Here is an 11805-nt window from a genome sequence, read left to right on the forward strand (position 1 = left end):
GATTTCTTCCCTTCCAAATATTTAAACACCGATTTTACTTTTATATAAAGTAGCCAATAGTCATATAAATTTATTTATATTTTGTCTGTGTGCGCGCAAGCAATATACTACTAGTTAGTATAGCATGTAGGTTATAATTTAGATAACCAAACAGTTGAGAATTCACATCTTCATTGATAAAAAGGAAAATTAATGTATTCCACGTAAAATTATCTATACAAGAGATGACATAATTAAGAAAAATACCACTAAAATTAATTAGAATTAAACAAATTAAAAAGGACACTAAAATCCATGCCCAAGAAAAAAGGTTACAGGCATGATATGGTCCTTATTTGCACTATGATAATATATACCACTAGTACTATTTCTTATATCCAATATTGTCGCAATAAATATTTACAAAGAAATCGAAATTGGGACTAAATTGGTCCTAGCATCCTCCTCCACAACCACCGCCACCTCCTCCACAACCACTGTCACCACCGCAACCACCACCACCTCCACCTCCACCGCAACCACCACCACCTCCTCCACAACCATCACCTCCACCACCACAACCACCGCCTCCAGTAGCCGCTAGCCCGTATATATAAGCCACACTTCCACTACTACAAGTTGTGCTATCCCGTGTTGTTCTAGTACCATAAACATAATTATTTTTCTTCTTTGTCTTCTCTACGTTATTTTTGGAGGCAGAGTTTTTGCTAAAACACAATCCCATGACAATTGAAGAAGGAACAAAAGGGGATGATGATGATGATATTATAATCTTTTTAATTTTGTGTAGACAAATCTTGGTATATATATATATATATATATATATAAGGTCAACAACATATTCAATAGAAATATAATTATGTTAGGATTCTACATGCGCGATCCACTTGCTATTATTATTAGGGAAAAGGGTTAAAAATGCCCTTAACGTAGCTCAAATGGTTCAAAAATGCCCTCCTTCCACCTTTTGGTTTAAAAATGCCCTCAACGTTTTTTTAAGGTTTAAAATTGCCCTTTATTAACAGCACAGTGACATGGAAATTGTGACATGGATTTTCTTTACCTATTTCAATATATATGACCCACTTAGTTAGAAACCCATTTCAAATCTGACCCGATATGCCCAATCAATTTTGGATCTTTTGTTCCCATTTAGCCTAACTCTCTTCTTTCTTCCTTGAGTTCCTATCTCCTTCAATTTATCTTCTTTTTCCATTTCTCGATTAATTTCAAGAAGAAGAAAAAGGAAGAACTACAAATAATAAGGTAGCTAAATCTTGAATTTGTTACTTGCTGACATTGAAACATTCTTCTATGCTACATTTGATTCCCAGGAATCCACCCCCGAATTCACAATTGCTTCTAACTCGAAATCATGAACATTATCAAACAATCCATCTGTTCCCAACATGGTCACATACCCTGCTATCACTGGAACATTGATTTTCTCAGCTACATTCGGATCATCAGATGTACTCCCATTCCCCAATTGAACCTTGATTGCTGAACTTTTGATTTATACACAATTATCCCCTCTCTGATCACTACAAACCCACTATCTCCGACGTTAACAGCGTGCAATGTGTCGTCGGAAAGAGACAGAATACAAGCAGTAGAAGAACCCTTCGCCTTTGTATTTGAAAAAGCTTCATTAAGAACTTTCATCAAATTAATAGTAGTAATACTACTACTACTATGCTTCTGAATTGCCTATTCAGCGTTTTTCATCAATTCCCTTGAATACACACCTGAATCGATACCCTTTTTCGCCCACCCACCAACACCAATCGCCTACTTGTTTGCACAAATAAAGCTTGCGTCTTCACCTAATGGCTTTTCTGCGTTCAATTTCGGAATGTAAGAAGACCCAACAACCATGATCGTCCTTCCGGTGACTCCAACATCGAACTTGTCTTTACTAACAACCTCTTCAGGAATGAATGTCTGAATCGGCTTAATATCTTCATCCATAAAGTCGTATGCCGGAGTCAATTCCTCCGGGCATAGCAAGAATTGGAGTTGTCCGTTATCATCGCCGGCGATGACATCAAATTCCAATTCATCCGTGAGTTGGCGTCTCTTCGGAGGTTAATATGAAAAACGGTTTTTGGGTGGGTTTGAGTTTTGTAGCATAGATGGGTCGGGTCGTAGGGCTGGATTTTAAAAATTAGGTGGACCAATAAGATGAAGCCATTTGGCTAATTAAATGACTCATCATTTATCATGTAAGTGGGCTGTTAATAAAGGGCATTTTTAAACCTTAAGCAAACGTTAAGGGCATTTTTAAACCAGAAGATGGAAGGAGGGCATTTTTGAACCATTTGAGATACGTTAAGGGCATTTTTAACCCTTTTCCCTTATTATTATTATCCTCCTTGGTAATTCGGACGTTTCAAATTCTTCTAAATATTACTCACTCCTTCTCCGTGTCACTTTAGTTTGAAAAAAATATTGTTACATTGTTTGACTTGCCGTTGGTAGGTCAAAAACACTTATTCTGACGAAAAACACGTTTAAAAAAAAAATTAAGGCGTTTGGCTAACATATAAAATTGTTTTTAATTGGAAGCAAAAATAATTTTTATGCTGTTAGGAAAAAGTTAAAAATTTCTACTTCTTAAAAAAAGCAGAAGTAGAAGCAGAAAATTATTTCTCGTGTTTACCAATATATTCATTATATTTATTCATTTATTTATTCTGGTGAATTTTCATATGTAGTGATTTTAATTTGTGGAATGATTTTTAAATTTATTTTGCTTGATATTTTAAATTATATTATGTTAATATTATACTAATATTTAATTTATTTTTTTATTTTATCTAGTTATAATATTGATTCAAAATTTAAATATGTACATATTAATTTAATAAAATTGAAATAGTAGTTCTAGACTTTATAGTAGATATTTAAAATAATGAACTCTTTATAAACAATCTAAATATTAAAAGTGAATTGATACTTGTTCTTTTTCATAATTTTACTTTCAAAAACACTTTTTAAAATGATTAGCCAAACACAATCTATTTATCAAATACTTTCAAATGAATTAATCAAACACAATCTTTTTTCAAACGCACTTTTTTGAAAAGCCATTTAAAAAAATGCTTCTAAAAATAAGTTGTTTGTAGCAATAATGTCGAATATGCTCTTAGTATCATCATAAAATTAGGACAAAATTTATGTGTTTTTTCAATCATATTTCCTCTTTTAAATTTTAAGAAACATTTATTTGATAAGAACTGTTTAATAAATTAGATAACACTTACTTCCTCCGTCTAAAAATACTTGTTCAATATACTAAAAATAAATGTCTAATAATACTTGTTCATTTTAAAAACTTCATGGATAATTTTATACTTAGTTCCTAATTTACGCTTATCCTTAATTATAGTCATTTCCTATTACATATTTCAAAACATTATATTTACTATTTTCTTTGTTCACTTTTAATTGTCATGTTGCGCTTTTTGAAAGTGAATTTGACTAATTTTCAAAATTAGATTAGATTGCATTAATTCAATATTTTAAACAAAAAAAATTAGATATTCAAAAACTATACGAAAAGTACTATAAATTGCAATTTTTTGCATATCAATATGATGAAAAAATACATCGTAAAATGTTAGTCAAAGTTCTTAAAGTTTGACTTTAAAAAAGGAAACCATGACAAATAAAAGTGGACAGAGGGAGTATATTCAAAGAGTGATAGAGTAAAATTACCTAACATAATTGTATCCATCCGTCCACTTTTAATTGTCATGGTTTCCTTTTTTAGAGTCAAACTATAAAAACTTTGACTAACATTTTACAATATATTTTTTCATCATGTTGATATGCAAGAAATTGCAATTTATAGTACTTTTCGTATAGTTTTTGAATATCTAAATTTTTTGTTTAAAATATCGAATTAATGTAATCTAATTTAACTTTGAAAATTAGTCAAATTGACTTTCGAAAAACGCAACATAATAAATAAAAATGGACGGAGGTAGTATTTTGGAACAAAAATATAGATAAAACACATAAATAACCTCCTAACTTAGTCAGATAACTTACTTTAGCACCTAAACTATACATACGTTTAAATATCATTAAATACTCCAATTTCACTTCAAAGATATTAAGGGATATTTAAATATCCGTATAGTTTAAGTGTTAAAGTAGTTATCCGACTAAATTCAGCGAGTTTTTATGTGTTTTCTCCAAAAATATACTAATGGAAATTTAATAATGAATATTCGATTAAAACACCAGATTTTTTAAAGCATTTAATATTTCAAGAGGGTGGGTTAGGCGTTTCGGCATTAATTCTTTTAGTGCCATATTTGGTTGATTATTCCTTTTCTTTAATTAAAATTTAAAAGCAATAGTATATTAATTTTACATATTTATGTGTCAAAGGGTAAATATTTATTTATTTATCTTTGTTAATATTTCTTGTTGTAGATATAATTATCGAAGGTCTCGTAGAACAAAAACTTTAGGTAAAATTGTAAAATAAATTATTTCTTCTATGTCAAATTATCAATCACAGTTTTGAAAGTAATTGTTTTAAATTATTTATTATTTTATAAATTTAAGACAAAATTACGTATTTTTTTCATTTTATCCTTAGAAGTAATTGTTTTTGATGACTATAAACACCTCAATAGTAGGAGCGAATTTAGGTCGGAGGGGGGAGAGGGGGGATTGACAAAAAATTATATTATATATATGCAAAATTTGCTGAACACAAAATCAAAAGGCGGCTTAGTGATTTTTAAGAGATTCAAAATTCAATCTTAACGAGATATCAATTCAAAATCAAGTACATTATTATGGACTAATACAATGATTCACCTTTTAATTATTATGGACGTTATTTAAAGCGTTTTTACTTAATAAAATTTAAAGATTTTTATTTCCTTTTATTGTCATGCTCGGAAAGCTGGTAAATACATTTTCCAAACTTTTTTTTAACTAATAGTATAAAAAAATATTATTTTTAGAGGTGAGCATGGAGACAATTCAAACTACAACTACAACAACAATAAGTTTGATATAATTTCATAAAAAAAGTAGTTAAGAAGGTTCAGAATGAATACAAAAAATTTGATTTGAATTTTAAATCTTTGAATTCAAGAAATCCAAACCATAAATTGTTGTTGTTGTTTTTATAGCATTTGACACATATATAAGTTTTTAAAAAATATATTACGGCTAGACACATCTCCAATTTCAATTTTAAAAATTTCAAATAAAGTAATTATTTTTCATGATCAAAGGCCCACCAAAAATTCCCCCAAGAGTTTAGTCTGTTAGCTTTGGTCCAAAACAGACCAACTTAATAAACTTTAACGAGTCGTTTGGTGTGAAGCTTAAAATATAATAATATGAAATAAGATGTGAGATTATTTTATCCCGTGTTTGATTAAAGGTATTAGATAGTCTTATATTATTTACTAGGGAACAACGTTTGCGCTTCGCGCGAGGATTAATAGATATGTGTTAGGATGTTTTTTATTTTGGATCAATTATATCATTATATTATTTGAGCATATCATTATCTTTCATTTGAAATGATGATACATAATGAAACTTATCAAATTTAGTATCTATTTAATGTGAATAATACATTCTTAATGAATAAGTCATAATATATACTCTATTAAAAAAATACTTTATTTTCATTGCTAAAATATATAAATACATCAACAACGGCCTATCATTCTTTATTGATTGATGTTTGTAGAATATATTTTCTAATCATAATTTATTTCAGCTCCCTATTACATAGAAACCAATACATGAAAAATGTCATGCCATTCTTTGTTTGTTTTATCTTGTGAAACTCCTCTGTATATATATTTTTTCAATTGCTCTTGTTCCTTTCTGAAATATGCAATTCGCTCTTGCATAATATTTTCATACATTCCTTTAACCGATTTTCTTGATTGTTCAGTTGTATTTGTATTAAAAAATAAACGTTTAGAAGAACAATTTAATATAGTCATGAATATTATCATTAATATTTTACCTTGACAATTCTCTGAACTAATTATTTGAGCTTATATTTTTTATCCATTGTAGTACTTCTGTATAAGTATTTGTCAAAGTCAAACTAAGGATAGAGTATTGCAATAAATAGTAAGTTCCATATAATAATATTGAATATTGAAAAACTACCCTCAATTAACCACTATGAGCCGATGGTGACTATGAAAATAAATGGTGTGTGTGGATGTTTATTATTTTGTTTGTGGTATTTATACCATTTTTTTTTTCATTTATACGTTGTGCTGCTATTTAATTGTATGAATTAATTTGGATTTATTAAATGTTTGTGTAAAGGTAAGTGTGAAGTTTTTGTAAATAATTGGAGGAAAGTTGGGGATTCATATTATTTTTTATTTATTTATTATGAAAGATATGGTATGAATTTATTATGGAGATATAGTAAATAAAAAGGTGTAGAGGAATATATACAGATAAGTTTTCGCATTGATCATGTAGATCAACGTGAATATTTTGAAATTAAAAAATAAGTGTATTTTACAATTTTTTTCATTGGTTGTGATCTCCATTTAATTCTTTTAAATAATGAGATTATTTATGAAATTGTTAAATCTTGATGTAAAGATAAGTGTAAGACATTTTGAGAAAGAATAGGCAGAAAGGTTGAATTTTGTATTTTTTATTTATTTATTCTGGTAAACCTGTAGAGAGTATCGCGGGAGAGCTTGAGAGTCTCTGCCAGAGGGTAAAATATGAGGTACGCACTTGCTTGTGTTAGTGATTTGATATATAAATTAAGGGAAAGGTGGACATAAATTGCTTAGTATGGTGTTATTGTATAAAAACCTAATCCACACATATTAAACCATGGTATGGCGTTACATAAATCTTGAGATTTAGAAGATTTTTATAAATTTAATTAAAAATACTCCTAAGATTTTCAATGATATCCCTGGATGTAATTTAACTTCAAGCACTCATCCATGAAAACACCAACGACATGAACATGAAAGAAATAATTATATGTTGATATCATTATTTTAAAATTATAACTGAGGATTGATGTCTCAATTTAAAAAAATATATATTTAAAATATCTTATATTTAAAATATCTTTTTTTTTTTTATCTCTCCTCATCATTGCTATTACAATTTATCACATTTTCTACCTTCTAGTTTTATAATTCTTAATTTTTTTTATCTCTCAAGTATTATCATAATTAATTATTCTTATTCACAAAATTTTCTTTTTCCTTAATAAGTTTTTTCCTTTGATTGATAAAATTTGAATAAAAAATAAATCTCAAATATTTTATTTTTCTTTTTTCGTGATATTACTGCAACCTGTTATATATTTTTATTTCTTCTCATTGTTACTATAAAAAACAATTCATCTTCCCACCTTCTATTTCTAAGGTTTTCTAAATAAAATCTTATTTATCTCTCATTCTTATTATATAACTATTAATTTATTATTATTATTATTCTCCAAATTTCTCTTTTTTTCTTAATTTTTCTCTCTTGACCTATAAAATATATATATAAAAAAGAATAAAAAATATCTCTTTGACCAAGAATCATAGTTCTCCTTTTTCTCCTTTTCTTGAGTTTTAAAATATTTTTTTATTTATATTTCATGTTAAAAAACTCAAAAAAAGTTAGAAAATAGTGTTTAACTTAAGACATAGTTATGATACTCACCCTTTTATTATTAAAATTATGATAAATATATTTACCTTATTTATCTTTCTTCTCTTTATTGTCTTTCATCTCTCCTTATCATTACAACAATTTACTCATTATTTTTTCTTAAATTCGTTTTTTAACCTTCCATTTTTATAGTTTTTTAAATAAAAAATCTTATTATCTCTCCACCTTATTATTATAAACTCAAAAAAATTATAAAATAGTGTCTTATTTAATACAATATTTTTTAACATAGTTATGATACTCACATTTATATTATTATATTATGATAAATATATTTACCTTAATCTCTCTTCTCGTCATTACTACGATTATTGTCTTTCATATCTTCTTATCATTACTACAATTTATTATTTTTTTTTCTTAATTTCATCTCTCCTCATCATTGCTACTACAATTTATTACACTTTCTACCTTCTATTTTTATAATTTTTAATTTTTTTTTTTTTATCTCTCCAGTTTATTAATTACCATAATTAATTATTCTTATTCATAAAATTTTCTTTTTCCTTAATAAGGTTTTTTCTATTGATTTATAAAATTTGAATAAAAAATAATTCTCAAATATTTACTTATTTCGTAATATTACTGCAACCTGTTATATATTTTTATTTCTTCTCATTGTTACTATAAGAAAAAATTAATTCATCTTCCCACCTTCTATTTCTAAGGTTTTTAAATAAAATCTTATTTATCTCTCCTTCTCATTATCATAACTATTAATTTATTATTATTATTATTCTCTAAATTTCTCTTTTTTTCTTAATTTTTCTCTCTTGACCTATAAAATATATATAAAAAAGAATAAAAAATATCTCTTTTATCAAGAATCATAGTTCTCCTTTTTCTCTTTTTCTTGAGTTTTTAAATATTTTTTTATTTATATTTAATGTTAAAAAACTCAAAAAAAGTTATAAAATAGTATCTAATTTAATATTTTTTTAAGACATAGTTATGATACTCACCTTTATATTATTAATTATGATAAGTATATTTACCTTATTTATTTCTCTTCTCATTATTACTACAATTTATTGTCTTTCATCTTTCCTTATCATTACTACAATTTACTCATTATTTTTTCTTAAATTCGTTTTTTAACCTTCCATTTTTATAGTTTTCTAAAAATAAAAAATCTTATTATCTCTCCACCTTATTATCATAAACTCAAAAAAGTTATAAAATAGTATCTTATTTAATACAATATTTTTTAACTTAGTTATGATACTCACCTTTATATTATTATATTATAATAAATATATTTACCTTATTTATCTCTCTTCTCATCATTATTACGATTTATTGCCTTTCATATCTCCTTATCATTACTATAATTTATTATTTTTTCTTAATTTCATTTTTTTTACCGTTTTAGTAGTTTTTTTAAAATGAAAATCTTATTATCTCTCCTCCTTAAATATATCCGTATTGTCATGATTTATTATTATTATTATTCACAAAAATTATCTTCTTTTGATCTATAAAATCAGTTTTTTTTTTTTAAAAACAAATACCTTATTTATCTCTCTCTCCTCATATTATTACTATTTTTTTTTTTTTTTTAAATTCCTCTTTCTATCTTCTATTTTTTTAAAGTTTTTTTAAAAAAAATAATATCATCCATCACTCTTCCTTATTATCATAATTTATTATTATTCATGAAATTTCTATTATTTCCCTTTTTTTTTTCCTTTTGATATATAAAATTTGCCAAAAATATCTCTTTGACTAAATATTATAATTAGTTTTTTTTTTCTCCTATTCTTGACTTCATATATTTTTTTGTTATTTATGTACTATGTTAAAAAAATTCAAAAAATATTATAAACTATAATCTTATTTACTTTTTAAGTAGTTATATATATTAAGTTTAATTGATATATATTTTTATAATTTCATATTTCAAATGTTAAATTAAAAAAGTAGAAAGAGATAGAAGTGACTACAGATAAAGTAAAATAAAAAGTACTTTTAACTTCTTTTTCTTTTCTGTGTTTTCTTTTTATGGTAGTTCTTTCAAAAATATTCTTTCCTTTTACTTTTTACTCAATTTATTACTATCTTCTTACTTTTATCTATATTTTTTACTGTCATAAAAGAGAATCAAAAATTTAGTTTCCTCATAACTTTTCATATCATTTCAGTACTCTCTATACTCATTATTTGTAAATAAAAAAAATTAGAATAAGAGAAATGATACTTCATGGTGGACATCATTTTTACAGTTCACAAATTGAATGTTAGAGGATATTTTGATGTCTTTAGATCTTTTGGTATATTGAATTCCTAAATAAAATTTCGTTCTTGTTTTGCTAGATTCGTCTATAATAATTCTTGCTGGCATAAAATGATCAAATCGACACACGTATATTCTAATGAATTCATTTATACAAACAAATCAAAAAAATTGATTTATGTAAGGTAGTAAAACCTTCTTTTGCTATGAGTTCTCTATTTTATCTCTTGCATAATTTTTATTTAAAAAAGAAAGTAAAATGAATTTACCTGAAGTAGTAAATCTTCTCTTGTAATGATTCTTCCATTTTGTTAATTTACCTGTGCAACTTCGAAAGTAAACATTGTATTTGAGTGTTTTCGATTCACAACATATTATTTAGTACATGATAAACTTTTTGGATGTTCTTGAATATTTATTTTGGTACAAATGTTGCGCTATGTTTCTGTTAGCAAGTAGTGCCATAAGGAAATGACCCTTTAGTATTTTGAATTCAATTTGTTGTGGCCGCTATTATAATTGTTTCGTAAAAAATTAAATCTGGCTATCGAAGTCAGTTTGTAATACTGTTTTTTGTTGTTTCAAATTTATTGGATAAATTTTGTTGTTTTATTTTGCAGAAACAAGACATTCATATGGTGTAGGCACAAAACAAGAGAATGTCCATCTGGACTGCAACTCAGTCGGACTAAATTCCATAAATTTTGGTCATTTAGATGCCAAAAAGGCCAACATATGTTATCCATCACAGCAAAGTGTTTATCTATTTAGTTGCCAATGAGGCTGCAACACATCCATAATATATGTATATTTGTACAGTATATGTACATTAAATACACATAGTTTCACAACTCTTCAGAGTGCACAGTCGATAATTGTTTATTGACAAACTTAATATAAGAATATCCGGCCAATGGGGCATAACTCATAAAAGTACACTACTCTTAGTTCTTTGTTGATTAACAAACTTATTGTAAAGATATTGGCCATTAAATAGTCATATCACATTCTCCAAACAAAGCTCTGTAGTGACTGAAATATTTGGCTTGTATGTGTTCTTTGATTATTGCTAAGAGTAAGTTGGATGGAGGATGATGACGAACCAACTCAATTAACTTGATCATTTTTATGAAACGGTAAAATTGATGAGTTATTGATTTTTCATTTCATTTCTAACAGTTCATTTAATTAATTTTAATCACTACATATTTGCCTAAACAATGAATTTTGTTTAACAAAGACTATACTAACGTGGCAAACTTGATAGTTTTTTCAATCAATTTTAAACCTTTCCGTACATCAAATGAATTATGGCTATTGAATTCAAAACAAACTTCTTATATTCACATTACTGTTGAATAAATAAACGTTTGAGGTTTCTAATGTTTAGAGGATGATATTGCTATCTATCTTAAAAATGAAACGTACATGTAAGCTTAATTTTTAAGGTTATATACAAAAATCTTCTTTTAAGTGTCTTTGTCCTGAATTGAAATTTGACTTGTTCTTGATTATTTTTAAAAAGGCATAATACATAAGTATACCTTTATTTTGATATTATTTCACATATATGCCCTCCAAGTTTGGATGTGCACAAGTAGATCTTTAACTTGTATAAAGTTACGTGGCTTAATATAGGTAGGACATCATGTAGGACTCATATTGTCATGTAGGATGACACGTAGGATGCGTGTATCTATTTATTCAACTCTATACAAGTTTAAGTGTTTGCTTGCGCACATTCAAAGTTGAAAGACATAAATATAAGCCCAAACCAAGTTAAAGGACATATTTATGTATTATGCCTTAAAAAAAGATAATTTTATAAGTTCATTCATGCTTTTTATAACCGCACGAAGCGCGGTCAA

At 26.5% G+C, this 11805-nt stretch overlaps 2 protein-coding genes across 2 annotated transcripts in view; both read right to left on the bottom strand.

Annotated features, from left to right (window-relative positions):
• Positions 1-1696, bottom strand: part of LOC125815425 (uncharacterized) — a 188330-nt gene extending 186634 nt beyond the window's left edge. Inside the window, exon 1 of the mRNA XM_049494893.1 lies at positions 1686-1696. The gene's annotated coding sequence lies outside the window, so the exon portion shown is untranslated. The remainder of the gene's footprint in view (positions 1-1685) is intronic.
• Positions 434-724, bottom strand: LOC125816213 (uncharacterized). The gene has a single exon (XM_049495798.1). The coding sequence runs from the start codon at positions 722-724 to the stop codon at positions 434-436; it is 291 nt and encodes a 96-aa protein (XP_049351755.1).
• Positions 1697-11805: the final 10109 nt, after the last annotated feature.

Source organism: Solanum verrucosum, unplaced genomic scaffold, assembly GCF_900185275.1.
Source record: "Solanum verrucosum unplaced genomic scaffold, falcon-dt-bn FXZP01000261.1, whole genome shotgun sequence".
Classification (NCBI taxonomy): domain Eukaryota; kingdom Viridiplantae; phylum Streptophyta; class Magnoliopsida; order Solanales; family Solanaceae; genus Solanum; species Solanum verrucosum.